This window comes from Balaenoptera physalus, assembly GCF_965194825.1.
Source record: "Balaenoptera physalus genome assembly, chromosome: 2".
Taxonomy (NCBI): domain Eukaryota; kingdom Metazoa; phylum Chordata; class Mammalia; order Artiodactyla; family Balaenopteridae; genus Balaenoptera; species Balaenoptera physalus.
Genome location: NC_138883.1, coordinates 144,038,869 through 144,057,158, shown reverse-complemented (window position 1 = coordinate 144,057,158; position 18,290 = coordinate 144,038,869). Strand labels below are relative to the sequence as shown.

The window sequence follows — 18,290 nt, the reverse complement described above, 5'->3', positions numbered from 1 at the left end:
ATATAGATTTAGTTAATCATTGCCTTATGTAAGCAATACATACATTATATTCTTTTTAACCAGTTACTAGTTTTATGACCTTGAACAAGTCATTGGAGCTTGTTGAGCATCAGTTTCCCCATCTGTAAAAATGGGGATCAGATGAAAGACTGAAAAACTACCTTAGGAACTGTTAAGTTCTAAAGCGATCTAAAGATGACCAGTGGGCATCATCATTCTTATTCCAGCTTGACTGACAGTGGGACAGCCTGTTTGGGACAGGCTTCAGAGGTGTGTCAGCCTCTGTCCTCTGCCTTTCAAGGGGGCTTCAGGGAGAGGGTGTGGAAGCTGACCTAGGGGCAGAGGTCTGTTGTGAGGAGCAGAAAGATTTAGAATGGGTGTGGTCATTGCTTTGCCCTCCCAGGATTCTGGTAATTGAGAGGTGATCAGGGTTGGCTTCCTGGGATCACATGATCCACTCTGATCCAGCTCCCAACCACATGCCTTCCCTTGGCCTGCCTTGGTTCCACTCCATCGGTCCTGCCTGGGGCTGAGCCAGAACCCAGCCAGCCTTCGAGGTCCCAGACGCCTTACTTTGTACTTGCCTCTGGTTTAGATCTGCATTTTCCACACCTCCCTCCCCTGGCCCCATTTCTTGATAGTGTCCGGTGACAGCAGGCAGAGCTCTTTACTAACTGTTGCGTTCAGTTATCTGAAAAACATGTGATAAATTCTCTTAGCTCACACAGTCTTGGGAATTAGAGGAACTAGTACAGGAAGGAAAAGCAACCTGGAGTGTGGTGAAGGCATCAGTACTTCACAGCTGGGGCAAGAACAGGAGCCGTCACGTATAACACGAGAAGCACGTCATACAGAAGTTCAGAATACAGGACTTTGAGTCAGACAATCTGGGTTTTACCTCTAGGCTTTGCTACTTGCCAACTCAGTTTCTCCTGTGAAATGAAGGTGGTAGTCATACCTCATAGGCTTGTTGTAAGGCTTAAGAGCTGATATAAGTAGTTTTTTAGTCTTCAGTAATTTAGTATTTAGTATTCAGGCCGCCAAGGATTTCTGCCGAGTGACCTTGTTATTGATACTTTATAACACTGATCAATTGTTTAGTGATTACTTACATGTCTCTACCCTCTTCCTGACTACCTGCAACTTGAAGACCAGGAATCTTGACTCCTTCCTCTTTGTGTCTTTGGTTAGCAGAATACCAGGCATATAGTGAATGTTCAGTGAATGTTTGTTGAATGAATGAATGTACTGTGTGCTGGATATCATCCTTTCACCTCCACATTCATCCTCTACTCTTCTTCACCCTGCTCTGGTCCTTGAGGGGCTGACCCGCAGATGACATCAGTGGGGTTGCGGGGCCTCTGGCTTCTGGTTGGGTTTGGCCATTTGTGGGAAATCAGAACGGCAGAGGCGAGGGCATTTGTCCCACTGGCTCCCCCTCTTGTGAGGTCACAATGTGCTGGTGTGTCCCTCAATAGAAGGTCTCCTGTCTCGTTAAGGCAGCCTGTGCTCCATGACTCTCTCCTTCCATGTCCCATAGCCTCTTCAACCCCTCTTCCTTTAAAGCCAAGGAGAGGTGGTAGCAGCTAGCACCAGGTCCCTGCACTGTCCATACACCCAGCTCACTCCTGTCTAATTAGTCTGTAAATTAACCCTCCACAAATTATCCCAATTAGAGTGTACCTTTTCTTTCCCGTGGGGAAGCAGCAAGCCCCCATTGTTCATGGAAATTTTAAATGGTTTGAGCTGGACCCCGGGGCTCCAGGCACTTAAAAAGGTAGGCAGCGTGGTTCTTCAGAGGATGTGTGACATGGCTGGCCGTTAAGGGCAATCCGATGTGCGACAGCTTTGGGGAAATAAGTAGCAGTTTTGGAAACTGTTCTCTACTTAGGAGAAACTTTCTCCCACTGATAACTTGTGAGATCTTATTTTAGGCTGACTGTCTGTTTTTAAGTCTCTGAAATTGCCTGTTATCACGGTTGTGTGTATATGACTCAGCGTGGGATGTGCCAGGAGAGGAAGAACTCAGGACCAGATATAACAGTGGGGATGCAGGCTTTACCTACTAGCTTTGCCAACAGAGGATTTTTTTAAGGAGTTACTTTGGTGTCTAATTCAGTGTTTAAATGTCGACTCTTTGGGCTGTTTCGCTGCAGGTGATCATAAACAGCACAATCACACCCAATATGACTTTCACCAAAACATCGCAGAAATTTGGGCAGTGGGCCGACAGCAGAGCCAACACGGTGTTTGGTTTGGGGTTTTCCTCGGAGCAGCAGCTGACAAAGGTAACGTGGTCCCTCCCGCAGCGCCGTGGGTGCCATGTCCAATGCTCTTCTCATTCAGTAGGTCATTGCCTGCTGAGGGATCCAGTGCTGCTACTACTGGGTGAGCAGTTTCCTCTCTGGCCTTCAGTTTTCTCCCCTCTGGCGCTGCAGGGCTGCCAAACCAGATGACCTTTTAGAAACACCAGTTTCCTTGAAAATGGAGATGTTGTTTAGAGAAGGAAAACAATGCTCTAACAATGCTCTAACAATGCTGCTTCACAGCCTGAGGTGTAGCCTCAGGACACAGCTTTTCCTTCCCCAGGTGTCCGCCCCGCCCCTGCACCCAGGGTGTGTCTGACAGCCATCAGTGTCACTGACTCTGGTTGGAACCCTCAGAGAGGGGGAGTAAGGTGACGCTCAGGAAGAGTTTTAAAAGGTTTCTGCTCCCAATTTCCAACATGCATGTGGGTGGGGGCGTGGGGGGGTTCCCCGAAGCACCAAGCACTTCTCAGACCCCAGATGGGTGTCCTGCGATGCAACTCGATTCTGACACTGCCTACCTGGAGGAAGCATCCAATCCCACAGGTGAAGGGCTCAGTCCTGCAAGATCCCCCCAACTTCAGACTTCAGTTGTAAGCCCAGGGTGTCACCTGTGCTTCTGACTAACCGGCTATAGATCAGAGGTTCCAATGACCCCCTCCTAAGGTTCAATTAATTTGCTAGAGCTGCTTATAGAACTCAGAGAAACATTTTACTTACTAGGTTACTAGTTTATTATAAAGGGGTATAACTCAGGAACAGCTGGATGGAGGAGACATAGGGCAAGGTATGGGGAAAGGACGGAGCTTCCACGCCCCTTCTGAGGTCTGCCACTCTCCCCAAATCTCTACATGTTCACCCACCTGGAAGCTCTCCAAACCCATCCTTTTAGGGTTTTATGGAGGCTTTATTAATAAGGCATGATTGATTCCATCGCTGACCACTGGTTATTGATTCCCCTCCCCAGAGGGCCTGAAAGTTCCGCCCCTCTATTCATGATTGGTTCCCCTGGCAACCAGCCCCCATCCTTAGGTCCTTTGCAAAAGTCACCTCATTGACATAAACCCACTTTTGATGGAAAGGGGCTTGTTATGAATAATAAGATACCCATTTCACCTTTATGGCTCTGAACTCAGAACTGAGGACAAGAGACCAAATATTGTGACAAAAGATGCTCCCATTGCTCTTAGCGCTCAGGAACTGTGAGCCAGGAACCGTGGAGGAAGACAAGGTATATATTTCTTATATGTCATAGGATCATAAGTTCTTAACTTGGAGTCCCCTTAAAATGTCACACAGTGTTTTGTGTGTGTGTTGCTTTTTTTCTAGGGAGAGCGTTCATAGCTTTGCTTTGATTTCCAAGGGGTCTGGGACACACTCTGTGGATAGTTAAAAAGGTGTTGAGGAGCAGAGCATGACTGACCACAGACTTGGAAAAGCCCAAGGACCAAGGAAACAAACTGACCACCTCTGAGAGGCCTCACCTAGCCGATTGAAAGGGCCAGAAGCTTGTTTTAGGAGAATAGGCTTCCTTTTAGGATGGTGGAGAGTCCTGTGTAGGTATTGAAAATGTACTGGTTAAAAGCAAGACTGACTAGGGACTTGCCTGGCGGTCCAGTGGTTAGGACTCCGTGCTTCCACTGCAGGGGACCCGGGTTCAATCCCTGGTCGGGGAACTAAGATCCCTCGTGTCTCGACACAGCCAAAAAAACAAAACAAAAACAAAAACAAAAAGCAATACTGCCTAGTTTATGTGACACTAGAACTTATTGGAAGACTATCAGTATCTCAAGGAATCCAAGAGAGAGTTGAAAATCCAGGAAGGGCTGGAGCCAGGCTGGCTTTGGGAATCTTGGCTAAAGGAGTTCTAGACTATTGCCTTGACCGTCCCACTGACTGCTGGGCAGGTGTTTATTGAGCTCCTGCTGTGCCGACACCGTGCTGGGCACCAAGGATGCAGAGCTGTGGTCCCGTCCCCAGAGGGCCTTACAGAATTCCAGACGCCTGGGGAATTGACAGAGCTGCTTAGTACAGACTTGGTTGCTTGGGTTCCCTGTGTACACTAAAGACTATTTTCACAGGGGGATTAAGATGAATCAGGAAGCCACCCTGGCAGGAACTTGCTAAATGCACCTTTCATTTGTCCAGTGTGTGTGCATGTGTGTGTGTACACCACATACACACACGTGCACATTTCTAAGGAGGCCTCCAGCCCAAAGACCCAGCCACAAACAAGCCCCCTAAGGAAGGGTACGCCACAGTCTGTCCTCTGCATCCCCACCTATGAGGATGCTGTTCCCTAGAAGCCCAAGAAACCCAAAATGGCCTGGTGGCACGCCACACATCCTCTTATGCCACCCACTCGTACAAGCATTCTTTCCTGGGTACTAAAATCTCCAGATCACCAGGGCTCAGCATCATGGGGCAGGAAGCAGAAATCTTAAGGGTAGCTTGTGGGGTATAAACATGGGAGATGTCATCTCCATCCCTGATCCCTCAGTCCCTGGACTGCGGCTCTGAGGAGAAGCATCACGTCCCACAGCTCTGCAAGATGTGGTGTTCTAGCAGGCAGCACAGCAGAGTTCTGGAAGGCCTGCTGCTTCTGCTGATAAGGTTTGTGGGAGGATCAAGAATCCTGTGGAGAGTAGACCTTGCTTCATTTCATTTGCAGAGAAGTTGGTTGGTTGGTTGGAGGTGGTGCTGTGTAGTACAGAAGGCATTAAGTAAGTCTGCGGGTCGGGGGGCCGGGAGGCATGACAGTTCATGGTAAACGTCTGTCCTGGTGAGGGTAAATTACCGTGTGCTCTGGAGGAAGGGCCCAGCGTAATCAGCTTTCCACCAGGGAGCTGGCTGGTCACTTAGAAGTGTGATGCAGAATCAGGGCCTCAGGGTGGGTCACTGCTGTTGGCATTGATACTCAACGGGGCCAGAAGTCAGGGTGGCCACACCACCTGAAGTCAGGAGTAGGTATTGTCAAGGCCACACCACATTCTCTCCCTGACACCAAGGCCAGTGTGTCCATAAGCATTTTGAGCAAGTGCCAGGCTGCCTGGGGAAGAGGATGACTGGGTAGCCATAGAGCAGCCTTCCTGCCCCTAGTTCTAAGGATTCTTTTTGCTGGAGGGTGGAGGCTTCAGAAGAGCATTGTCTTGGTCTGTTCAAGCTATTATAACAAAATACCATAGACTAGGTATTTAAGCAACAGCCTCTCACAGTTCTTTTTTTTTTATAATTAATTTTTATTGGAGTATAGTTGCTTTACAATGTTGTGTTAGTTTCTGCTGTACGTATCATATCAGCTATACGTATACATATATCCCCTCTTTTTTTAGATTTCCTTCCCATTTAGGTCACCACAGAGCATTGAGTAGAGTTCCCTGTGCTATACTGTAGGTCCTCATTAGTTATCTATTTTATACATAGTATCAATAGTGTATATATGTCAATCCCAATCTCTCAGTTCCTCCCACCCCCCCTTTCCCCCTCGGTATCCATACATTTGTTCTCTACGTCTGTGCCTCGGTTTCTGCTTTGCATAAAAATGGTATAAGATCATCTGTACCATTTTTCTAGATTCCACATATATGCGTTAATATATGATATTTGTCTTTCTCTTTCTTACTTCACTCTGTATGACAGTCTCTAGGTCCATCCACGTCTCTACAAATGACCCAATTTCATTCCTTTTTATGGCTGAGTAATGTTGCATTGTATATATGTACCACATCTTCTTTATCCATTCCTCTGTTGATGGACATTTAGGTTGCTTCCATGTCCTGGCTATTGTAAATAGTGCTGCAATGAACATGAGGGTGCATGTGTCTTTTTGAATTATGGTTTTCTCAGGGTATATGCCCAGTAATGGGATTGCTGGGTCATATGGTAGTTCTATTTTTAGTTTTTTAAGAAACCTCCATACTGTTCTCCATAGTGGCTGTATCAATTTACATTCCCACCAACAGTGCAAGAGGGTTCCCTTTTCTCCATACCCTTTCCAGCATTTATTGTTTGTAGATTTTTTGATGATGGCCATTCTGACTGGTGTGAGGTGATACCTCACTGTAGTTTTGATTTTCATTTCTCTAATAATTAGTGATGTTGAGCATCTTTTCATGTGCCTCTTGGCCATCTGTATGTCTTCTTTGGAGAAATGTCTATTTACGTCTCTGCCCTTTTTTTTTTTTTTTTCTTGATATTGAGCTGCATGAGCTGTTTGTATATTTTGGAGATTAATCCTTTGTCAGTTGCTTCGTTTGCAAATATTTTCTCCCATTCTGAGGATTGTCTTTTTGTCTTGTTTATGGATTCCTTTGCTGTGGACAGCCTCTCATAGTTCTGGAGGCTGGAGTCTGAGATCAGGGAGCCAGCATGGTCAAGTCAGGTGAAGGCCCTCTTCCAGGTTGCAGACTGTCAGCTTTTCATTGTGTTCTCACTTGATGAAAAGAGGGCTAGAATGCTCTCTGCGGTCTTTTTTATAAGGGCATTATCCCATCCATGAGGGCTCCATCCTTATGACCCAGTCACCTCCCAAAGGGTCCACCTCCTAGTCCATCGCACTGAGGGTTAGGATTGCCACATATGAATTTGAGGGAGACACAGACTTTCAGTCCATTGCAAGCATTCATGGGGAACGTGAATATCTCCAGGCTCTGGTTCGATTTGGGCCCATTGTTGTAGCCATTTCCCAGATCTCTTTGTCACTACCCCTCCAACTTGGTTTCTTCCCAATCCCTCCCATGCAGCTAGGCCCTTAACCATTTCCCCAGGGTTCAGTGTAGACTCCAACTCCAGGTCACCTCTCCTGTGCACACCGGACAGTGAGATGTTCCACGTCGTGCCACAGGGAGGATTTCCCTTTTCCATCGTCCTCCGGACAACGGGAGGAGCACAAGCAAAATCCTGACACTGTGTGAGGGAAGCTGCAAACAGTTCACTTCAGGGTGCCCAGGTTTTGGGGGTGGGTAAGGCTGATAGAGGCCAGCTGTTGGAAGGCCTTCTGTGTCATGCCAGAGTTTCTGGACTATATCCCATGGCCTGTGAAAGATTTTAAGCCAAGAAAGAAAATGATCAGATTTGCATTTTAGGTGGATTTTTTTCTGGCATCAAGACAGATTAGCTTGTGTTAGTCCAGATCAGAGATGATGAGGGCTTGTGTAAGAGTTGGAGAGATTTAAGAAATACTGAGGAGCTAAACTGGTGGAACTCGGTGAGTCGATGTGGGAGGCAAAGACTGGGGTGGTGATGGATGGCTGATGTGATGCCATTGTCTGAAATGAGGAAGAGGAATAGGTGCTGTGAGGATCAGAGTGAATTTCTATAAAGTGGAAGCAAGTATGATGGTGATTTGTTGGAAGAATAATTAACCAGAACCTCTGTCTGAAGTGGCTCTTGGGGATTGCATGCCTTTTCCCTCTGAGGAAGTGCCTGGTTGGGAGAAGAGGGGTGGTGGGAGCAATGCCTCCCCTGCCAAGTGTCTCATATCCAGACTGATAGGCCTGGAAGCCTCAGACTGCTGGGCAGGGTCAGATGGGGGGCTTCTGTCAGCGACAGGGTCCTGGCTGGGCCCACCTTGGCTCAACTGCCCCTGATCCCACCCAGGGCTGGAGTTCTTCACAGAAGCCCAGGATGGTTTGAGGGTTACTCTCAACTGCCTGGAACAATTTCTTCAATCTTTGGAGGACTCAAAGTAGCTAGGAAGGATAAAGGGGTAGCGTATCAGTGAAAAGAATTGAAAGGAGGGAGAACTCAGAACAAAAATGAGAACAAGTTGCTAAAGTTCCATTCTTTGTGCCCCTGAGAACTGAAGAGACCCTGGGCTGCGCCTGCTTCCAGGTGTGGCCACTTCTAATTTTTCCCAGACGGAAGAAAATGTCCTATCATTAAAGGGGAGTGCCCTGTCTTCCCGAGTTACCCGGTCTCCTCCAGCGGCCTTGGAGTCCCGCTTTGTGACTGTGACCTGCCATTGTCACAAAGCCGTATCAAAGAAGCCCTCAGATGTCTCCTTTGTTCAGAATGTTTCAGATCAACTTCTCCCCTCCCCTTTCAAGGGAACGATTAACCCCACACTGATAAATTACCATGATGTGAGGCTGGCAGTCTCGACAAGTGGCAATTAGTTAGCACAGAGGAACTTGGGCCTAACGGGTTCCCGAGGTGTGTTGCTGAAAGGACAGCTGTGGCTGAATATTCTCGACTTCACAGAGCAGCCGCCCACAGACCTGAAAGGGGAATTGGTAATCAGACACTATAACTAGGCTAGAAAAAGGGACACCAGTGTGGATGTTTTCATTTAAGAACACTTTATACACACTTCTCTTTTTACCCCCCCAGGAGGAAAATAGATAGATACCTTTGTCTTTACTGCTCCCTTTATAAGGACCACTTCACACCAAAATCCAGAAAGTATTACAGGGACACTTTCTGCTCTTTATATAGGCTTTCCAAAATAACAGGAGCTGCATTTTCCCAGAGGTAAGCTGGGACTCTGTCCACCCGCTGGAGAGGGCATAACGCCTCAGCCTACTGAAGAATGTTGAAAAGCGACTTACGTGTTCTGACAAAAGGAAGGGCTTCTGAAGAGATCAAAGGAAGGAGAACCAAGTGTAAGAATGAACCAGTTGTTAAAGTTTAGATGGTTTCTGGCATATGACCCTGAGATGTTTGTCTCCATCTCATTCATTGCAGGCAGAAGGAAACACATTCTGCCACGAAGGGGAGTGATCCAGGGTGGAGTTGCTAGTGCTCTGTGATTGATCCATCTAAACCCTGACCCATACGTGGCATTTGCTTTTGACCCTTTTCAGTTATGTCATTTCAAATTCAAATTTGTGTTCTTATGCTCACTTCATTAACTCAGTGTAGTTGTGAGAGCATTGCCCTATCTCCTACCTTTGTGATTTAAAAGGCTAATTTTTCTTTCAGTGGGGGATATTGATCATTCTTTTGATATGTTTTAGTTAGAATGTTTTTGGCTGCAAGTAACAAAGAGGGCTTATGCTTTTCATACAAAAGAGAAGTCCTAAGGCAGGCAGTTGCCAGCATTAGTACAGTGGCTCCATGATATTGGGTGTAGGGCTCTGTGTGTTTGGTTTCGTTGACTGTCCTTTTCCTCATGGTGATAAAATGGCTTCTTAAGCTCTATCCATCACATCTGCATTCGTGGCAGGAGGGTGGTACCACAACCATCCCTGTAAACTCCCTTGGCAGATTTCTTTTTGGGATACTGTTATCAGTCTTGGGTCCCTAGGCCACCCTCCCACACCCACCTTCAGGAAAAAAAAAAAAAAAAAAGAGACAGACAAATGTCTTACCATGATCAGCTTAGATCAGTTCTCATTCTCTACCACCTGGGAAATGTCCTGCTCTAGACAAATTGAGATTCTGTTGAGCTAAGGGAAAAGAAGAAATGGATTTTTTTTTTTTTTTTAATTTATGGCTGTGTTGGGTCTTCGTTTCTGTGCGAGGGCTTTCTCTAGTTGTGGCAAGTGGGGGTCACTCTTCATCGCGGTGCGAGGGCCTCTCACTATCGCGACCTCTCTTGTTGCGGAGCACAGGCTCCAGACGCGCAGGCTCAGTAATTGTGGCTTACGGGCCTAGTTGCTCCGCGGCATGTGGGATCTTCCCAGACCAGGGCTCGAACCCGTGTCCCCTGCATTGGCAGGCAGATTCTCAACCACTGCGCCACCAGGGACGCCCAAGAAATGGATTTTGAATAAGCAAATAGGTAGCGTCTGCCCTAGGGTCTTCAAAGACCAAGGCCAAAAAATGTCACAAATGAAATAAAACAATAGTCTTTCATTTTCTGTCATAATATGATGATGATGATGATGATTTTGATTACAAAATTATTACCACACATTTAAAAACTATAGAAAATGATCCTAATAAGTAAAGACATGAGAATTTGGCATATATTAAGAAACAATTGTGGTTTGACATGTCCTTTGATCCATGAGTTTTATTTATAGGAATCTATTCTAAGGAAATAATTGTAACTGTGTCCAGAGAATTAGCTACAAGAATTTTCCTTGCAGCATCATTTATAATAGCAAAAACAAAAAGACAAAAACACCAGCCTAAATGTCCAGCCATAGGAAATTAGTTAAATAAACTCCAGTATATCCTTCCGGGTGATACTGTGCAGCAATTCAGGTAATGTAATAGAAGATCATATAAGTGCATGGAAATATTGTCATATTGTTAATATCAAAAGTAGCTATAAAAGCAGATGTACAGTATTCTATTTTTTAACGAATATGTGTAGTGGATGCATATATACAGATAGGAAAAAATCAAAAGTTTTTGTGGTTAGTGCTTATCTCTGGGTGATGGGACTATAGGTTTTAAAAAGATATTTTTTCCTAAATTATATTTACTAAATGTACAAGCATGTGTGCTTTTTTTATAATAAGGGGGGAAATATGAGAAAGCTTAAGACTTGGAGAGAGGGGCTTTTTCACCAAAGGACGGTCATCTGGCACCTCGCTCAGTGAGGACTGCTTTCATTCCAACAGTTGGAGGCTGTGAGTGGAAACCTCCCATCCTTCTCCCAGGGCTCCCTGGATTGCTTCCAGTTTTTCATGATTGTAGATAATGCGAGGATTAACATCTTTATATTGAAGGCCTTATTTTTTTCATATTTCCAATTATTTTTGAAGAATAGTTTCCCAAAAGTGATCTCACTAGGTCAGTGGGTAGGAACATTTTTTTCTCACTTACGATACATATTTCCAAATTGGTTCTCAGTGGGGCTGTACCAGTCACAATGCTGCCAGGAATACCTTTGCCAGCACAGGATATTATAATTGTTTTTAGCGTTTGCTAATTCAGCAGGCAAAGAATGGTGCCTCATTATTTTGCTTTGCATTTCCAGCAAGGCTGAACAATCTTCTCTATAAATTGTTTACTTGTTATGTTTTTTATTTCTGAATTTTGCCATTTATCTATTGGGGTTTTCATATTTTCCTTTTCAATTTGTACAAACTCTTTCTATACTAAAGATAATGGCCCTTTTTCTGTTGTACTGGCCTAGCTATAGATATTTCCCCCAGGCTGTTGTTTCCCTTCTGATTTAGTTTTTTTTTTCTTTTTATATTCAAAAGCTTTGAATTGTTAGGCAGTCAAGTCTGTCACTTTTATGATTTTCTTTTGTTTCTTACAAGTTTAGAAAATTACCCTCTCACCCCTCAAGCAGAAGTCTGATGAATGTTCAACTCTGCTTGCATCCAGATTTAAAAAAAAATACTTACCCCTTTAACCCATCATTGATTTATCATGCTACTGGTTTGCGTAAGGATTTAAATTCATTTCCCCTCAGTTTACCAAAATTATCTCAATCATATTTTTGAATAATTTTCTCCATTAATTTATGATTCCTCCTTTGTCATAGCTAATTTTTATATAAATGGTAGGGCCTATTCCCATAATGCCACCTCTTTTTAAATGATTATTTATTTACCTAAAATGTATCTGATAGGGCTTATCCTACTTCATTACATTTTAAGCTTATTTTCTGATAAAAATTCTTTTTGATTCTCACCCATTTGAATATAAAACGAAATCCTCTACAGACTCAGAATTCCTTTGAGCACAGGAACCAAGTCTTTCTTGGGTATTTCAGTGTACCCAGCACAGTCCCTAGCACATAGAGATAACTAGTTAATATTTTTGAATGCATGAATTCACCCTTTTGCGGCATTCTTTTACCAAAGTTCGTGGTTTAAGTCCAATCAAGGCCAGAGAAGCTGTGCTTCTCTCTGTTGAACCCCTATCCTACACCCAGCAAAGCCCCATCTCTCATCGTCCAGTGATCCATGGAGGTTGTATTAGTATCCACATTTCATAGATGAAGAAACCAAGGTGCAGAGCAGTTCATTTGCCTGCATTTGAAAGGCTGATAAGTGTCAGAGTTGGGCATCTTAGCTAAGGTAGCAGTTAAGCAGGTAAATCATAGGACCCCGGAGTGTCCAGCACTGGCTTCACATGGCCTGTGTTCAGTCCCAGTGTGACCTTGGCCAGTTTCGAAACCCATCTGTGCCCCATTTGTATACTGACAGTAGTAAGAGGACCTCAGGGTAGCTGTGAGTGCATAGTAAGACTGTACATTCTAACCGAGTGTCTTATCTCATCCCTAGGAGTCGAGAATACATGTCCTTTTTTCCCCTTTTTTGAGATGTTCTAGGCTGTTACTGTTCACAGGCATGCCTTGGAGATATTGTGAATTTGGCTCCAGACCACCTCAATAAAGCAAATCTTGCAATAAAGCAAGTCACACAAATTTTTTGGCTTCGCAGTGCGTGTAAAAGTTATGTTTACACTATACTGTAGTCCATTAAGTGTGCACTAGCATTATGTCTAAAATAACAATGTACATACCTAAATTAAAAGAATACGTTGTGGCTAATAATTGCTAACCATTATCTGAGCCTTCACTGAATTTTAGTAACAGCAAAGATCACTGATGGCAGATCACCATGAAAGTTTGAAACACTGTGAGAATTAGTGACACAGAGACACGAAGTGAGCAAATACTGTTGGAAAAATGGTGCCGACAGACTTGCTTGAGGCAGGGTTGCCACCAGCCTTCAATTTGTAAAAAACACGGTTATCTGTGAAATGCGGTAAAGTGAGGTCTGCCTGCGTCGTGGCACTGTCACCTTGAGGTCCTATAAGGATGTGTGTTTTGACGTATGTGTGACAGTTGTTCCTTGCCTCCCTTTTGTAACTGAGAAAGAGAACAGCTAAATAGTGAAGCTGAGGAGAGCTGTAAAATCAGAACTTGTCGCCCGGGCCCCTCATTCGGTATCTGCTGTTCTCATCCTCAGGCCTTGTCTTTGCCTTAAAGGTTCCCATGGCCTGTTTTGGAGTTAAAGCTTTTAGAATTTTCTTTTAAAGAGGAAGTGAGTACAATTCTATTTTAAGGTAAGGGCATCTCTTTGCAAACGGAAAATCCAATCAATAAATGTTTAGCAACTGCTGTGGGCAAGACTCTTTTCATTCTTATAAGCACGCGAAAGTAACTGGATGTGTGGATGATTGTGTGGAAATCAGATCTGGGCTCAAGTTCAGGTTTATTATTTACTAGCCATGTGACCATGGGCAAATTTTAACCTCTCTAAGACTCTATTTTCTTTTCAGGAAACTATACATAAGAATTCCCATCCTAGGGACTTCCCTGATGGCACAGTGGTTAAGACTCCGCACTCCCAATGCAGTGTTCGATCCCTGGTCAGGGAACTAGATCCCACATGCGTGCCGCAACTAAGAGTGAGCATGCCACAACTAAGGAGCCTGCCTGCCGCAACTAAGGAGCCCGCTTGCCACAACTAAGACCCGGCACAACCAAATAAATAAGTAAAATAAATATTAAGAAAAAAAAAGAATTCCTGTCCTACAGAGGATGGAGAGGAGCAAACAAGAGAACGTGTGTTAAGAAGCCATTAAACTCCTTACCTTGTAGGTGTGCCTATGCTGAGGGTCTAGGGGAAGAGGGTACTAAGTAGGCCCACCCAAGACAAAACTGTGGGACACCTGGAGGGGCCACCATGATGGGTGTCAGGGGACAAAGAGAGAAGGGCCCATTGGAACTGAAGGTTTGTGCTCTGGGCTGAGGCTCCAGGAGTTGAGCTGAGGGTCATCCCAGATGTTCAGGGTCAGGTAGGAGGAGACAGACAGAATGGAGGACCCCAAGCTCCATCCAGAGGCAACTTGTTCTATCAAAGCCCAGCAGGGCTTTATTTACTGACTCGTTTGCCACTATCTCCTGCTACCCAAGTCTCGCCCTCTATCTGATACTTCCACAGTGTTCACACCCCAGCACCTAACTTAGGGCATGGCCCAGCTCACGGTGAAAATTTTTGTTTGCTGAAGGTGTGAGTCGTGCTCAGACCATGTTTGTTGACTGAATAAGCATGACCCTAGCTGATGACATGTCCAATTTAGTTTACAAGCAACTTCAAATAAGACCCTGAGAGAAAGAGACCCTGACAGGCACAAGGACGGTCTGTAAAGAACAGTGCTTTTGGTTTGGGAGCCTGGTGAATTGAGATGCTTGTGGGAGCCAGCCAGCCCCACCTTCCTAAGCACAGCATGGGGAGACTCCATTAGCAGGTGTGTCTACTGAGAACCACATGCATTACCATTTTCTTCAAATCACGTTTGACTTTTAGTTGATAGTAGGGCACAAAAACATTTAAGATCATACCTTTTAAAAGTTGCATCTTTTAATGTCTTAATAAGATTGAAAGGCCTTTATGGTGCCTGCACAAAATCTCTTCCGCGATAATGTTCATATTCCAAGTGATGCTCTATCTAGTTCCTAGGTTGATCCAATCAGTTAAGCTTAGGAAGCAGAAAGATGGGGCAGAATACTCCCAGACACTTACCACAGTACCTTCCTAGGTCCTTAGGTTCGGCCTGTACTTTGACATGATTTTTTTTTTTCAAGTGGGCAGAGGTGTGCAAATCTGGAACCCAGAGCTCATTCATTCACTGAACAAACTTATTTGTGCCTGCTCTCTGCCAGGTGTCAGGGGAGGGTGCAAAGAGGAAAAGCGTGGACCCTGCCGTCAAGGAGTTCATGACATGATGTTTTTACTTACGGGGCCCCTAAAAGGAAGGCGGGTGCTTTGTCCATCCTTGCTAGACCTCATGTCTTTTAAGCAACAGGTAATGTGATTTTTCTCTGACAGCTCTGGGTTGGTTAAGTGAAGCCCTGTAGCTGTGGCTTTATTTACAGGCCTGTGGGAGCAACACAGGCCAGCGTTGCCACGCTGACCTGCTCTGCCTCCACTGGGTGCTTGGTTGACCAACGGCTATCACCCGGCAAGGTTTCCCAAAGCAGACAGCTGTTGTTGGCTTTGTGAAGCGCTCAGAGGGCGGCCTGTGCTCCGAAATAGAGTTCTCAGCAAAAGCCACAGAATTGTTGGTGGCCTTGCCACTTGGCCAGCTGTTTTTCGTTTCTCAGCAACATTTGGCTCTCTCTTGCTGTGTGATGTCAGCATTAGCTATCACAGGATGTTCTCTGTTCAAACAATGTATTGGCTGATTAAAATCAGTTGCCTTGTCAGTGACTATAAAGCAGTGATTGATATGATTGCCCTGGGATTTTAAGAATTTTTTTTCTTTTAAGAAAATATTAGGGGCTTCCCTGGTGGCTCAGTGGTTGAGAATCTGCCTGCCAATGCAGGGGACACGGGTTCGAGCCCTGGTCTGGGAAGATCCCACATGCCGCGGAGCAATTAGGCCCGTGAGCCACAACTACTGAGCCTGCGCATCTGGAGCCTGTGCTCCGCAACAAGAGAGGCCGCGATAGTGAGAGGCCCGTGCACCGCAATGAAGAGTGGCCCCCGCTTTCCGCAACTAGAGAAAGCCCTCGCACAGAAACGAAGACCCAACACAGCCAAAAATAAATAAATAAATAAATTTAAAACTAAAAAAAAAGAAAATATTAAAACATTTTTGAAAGCAGAGAGCATAGTATAATGGACAGCCATATGCGCATCACGTAGATTTAACAGTGAACACTGTGCCACATTGCTTCATCTGTTTTTATTGTTGCTGAAGTACTCTAAAGTAAATTACAGGCATTGAGACATTTCACACCTAAATACTTCAGTGTTGATCTCTAAAGAATCACATTTCCCAACAACCACAACATCATCAGCACTTCTGACAAAATTAATAATAACTCCTGGACTTCCCTGGTGGCGCAGTGGTTAAGAATCCACCTGCCAATGTGGGGGACACGGGTTCAAGTCCTGGTCTGGGAAGATCCCACATTCCGTGGAGCAACAAAGCCCGTGCGCCACAACTACTGAGCCTGAGCGCTGTAACTACTGAAGCCTGCGTGCTCTAGGGCCCGCAAGCCACAACTACTGAGCCCATGCGCCACAACTACTGAAGCCCATGCACCTAGAGCCCGTGCTCCGCAACAAGAGAAGCCACTGCAATGAGAAGATGGCGCACCGCAACGAAGAGTAGCCCCCGCTTGCCGCAGCTAGAGAAAGCCCGTGCGCAGCAACGAAAACCCAAAGCAGCCATAAATAAATAAATAAATAAATAAATAAGTTTATTTATTTACTTAAAAAAAACAAAGTAACTCCTTGGTGTCATCTTATCCAGTCCATGCTCACATTTCCCTCCTTGTTGCCCAGAAGTCTTCTACTTGGTCTGTTCAAAAGAGGACTCAGTCCTAGGCTGCACGTTGCATTTTGCTATTTTATATCTTAGGCTTTTAAAATCTAGGACTGTTCCTTCTCAACTTTTTGGATGTTTTTGTTTTTCATGACATTGACTTGTAAGAGTTCTTGGATCTTTCAATAGGGATTATGAAGTTTTTCATGGATTCCTTTTGCGCTATAGCTAAATTTCTTTTGTTGCATTTGTATTAGGTGCTGTTAGCCAGAGGTATGTGTTTTTAATATTTCGCCACCAAATCTAGCTTCAGTATCTTAGAAATTCATTCAGATCTGACCTTGGCCAATAGTGGGTTTTTTTGGAAAAAGCATTCATTATATTCATTTCTTTTTAATCTCAAAATCCTTCTTATGGATTTATACAGAATTTATTGGCTTAAAATGAATGCAAAATAATAAAGGTAGGTTCTGAATATCAGCCGTGTGTAAGGTTAAGGAAAGCCCTAATAATTCTTCTTCATGTTCAGTTTGCAGAGAAATTCCAGGAGGTGAAAGAAGCTGCCAGACTAGCCAGAGACAAATCCCAGGAGAAAATCGAGACCTCGAGCAATCATTCCCAAGTAAGTAATTTGTCCGTAAAATGAATGAGTGTGATCGGTGATTGAGACTCTTTGTTCCTTGTCACTTTTGACAAGAAATAGGAAATTTTTGCAGTAGGGCATTTTGAAAACTGTTTCAACTATTAGCCTGCTCACAGTGAGATGAATGTGACATGTAAGAGACTCTTGAATTTTTCAGGATGTGGTGATATATTTTGGATGGAAAACGTTTGATGAGATTAGAGTTAATGCATGTCCCTGGTCTGGGATGTCCTCTGGTCACGGTTCAAAAACCAATGCCAAGGTGAAGTGTTTTCTTTCTGTGTTGGGAGGTGAGGTCTGCATGAAGGATGCTCATGGACAAATGCAGGTGCCTGTGCCCATGACAGAGAAAACTTGATCGATGCCAGAGAGTCTTCGTCTGTCTCCCTATTATAACAAAGTCAGGTGGGAGGTGGTATTCCAACGACTCTGGTTTAGCCAACGTAAATGTGGCTTTGCCAGGAACTGAGTTATCTGTCTACTTAAAAGTGTGATAATTGACTAAAAGGGACCTATTTTAACCTGAAATAAAAATGCCTGCCTTCCTGACGTCTAGATTGGGGTGTGTAGTGGTAGGTGGAAACCTTGACCTAGTGACAGAGTTATGTGTGGAGAGACAGGGCAAGGGAGACCTGACGAGACATAGGAGCTGGGGTCTGGGATTAGGGATAAGCATGATGTAAATGCAAGGCAGCCAGGGGTCTGCCTGCCTGGCGGTGAGGTGCACAGTGGGAGGAACAGAGATGCACTTGGAGGTACTGTGGAGGACCTGGAATTCTTCATTAGTGGATCATTCTTACTTAATTATTTATTGTTGGATAGTGGGAAGGCATTGGAGATGTTTTATGGCTACTGATCAGGAATTGACATGAGGGTTGCATGCAGGTGGTGAGGAAGTCAGGGAGGAGCTGAGGGCAGGAAGATCGGAGAGGAGGCTGTGGGGTGGAGAATGGCCAGGCCAGGACAGCCATGGATGGATGTCGGGGAAGCTTGTGGAAAGAGAACAGGAGGCATGGGCATCCTGAGCGGTCAAGATTAACACCCTAGACTGGGCCGTCAGCAATAGCTGAAGCTGAATCCTATAAAAGATGCCCCTATGGATTTATGGAAATGAATGTGTATTAGACTTCAAGTGGACAGGAACTTTCCTGAATCTTTGTAAATAATCTTTAATAACATCTAAATGATACTGTTAATTTAGTATACTA

At 44.8% G+C, this 18,290-nt stretch overlaps 1 protein-coding gene across 11 annotated transcripts in view; it reads left to right on the top strand.

Moving 5' to 3' along the window:
- The window catches only part of HOMER2 (homer scaffold protein 2), a 96,756-nt gene that overhangs the window by 60,798 nt on the left and 17,668 nt on the right, over positions 1–18,290 (top strand). For 10 of the 11 annotated variants that reach the window (XM_082448745.1, XM_082448742.1, XM_082448747.1 and 7 more), the window contains 2 exons: positions 2,157–2,288; positions 16,969–17,061. In XM_082448745.1, the coding sequence (XP_082304871.1) occupies positions 2,157–2,288; positions 16,969–17,061 (225 nt within the window). The remainder of the gene's footprint in view (positions 1–2,156; positions 2,289–16,968; positions 17,062–18,290) is intronic. The other variant, XM_082448748.1, reaches the window with a different exon arrangement.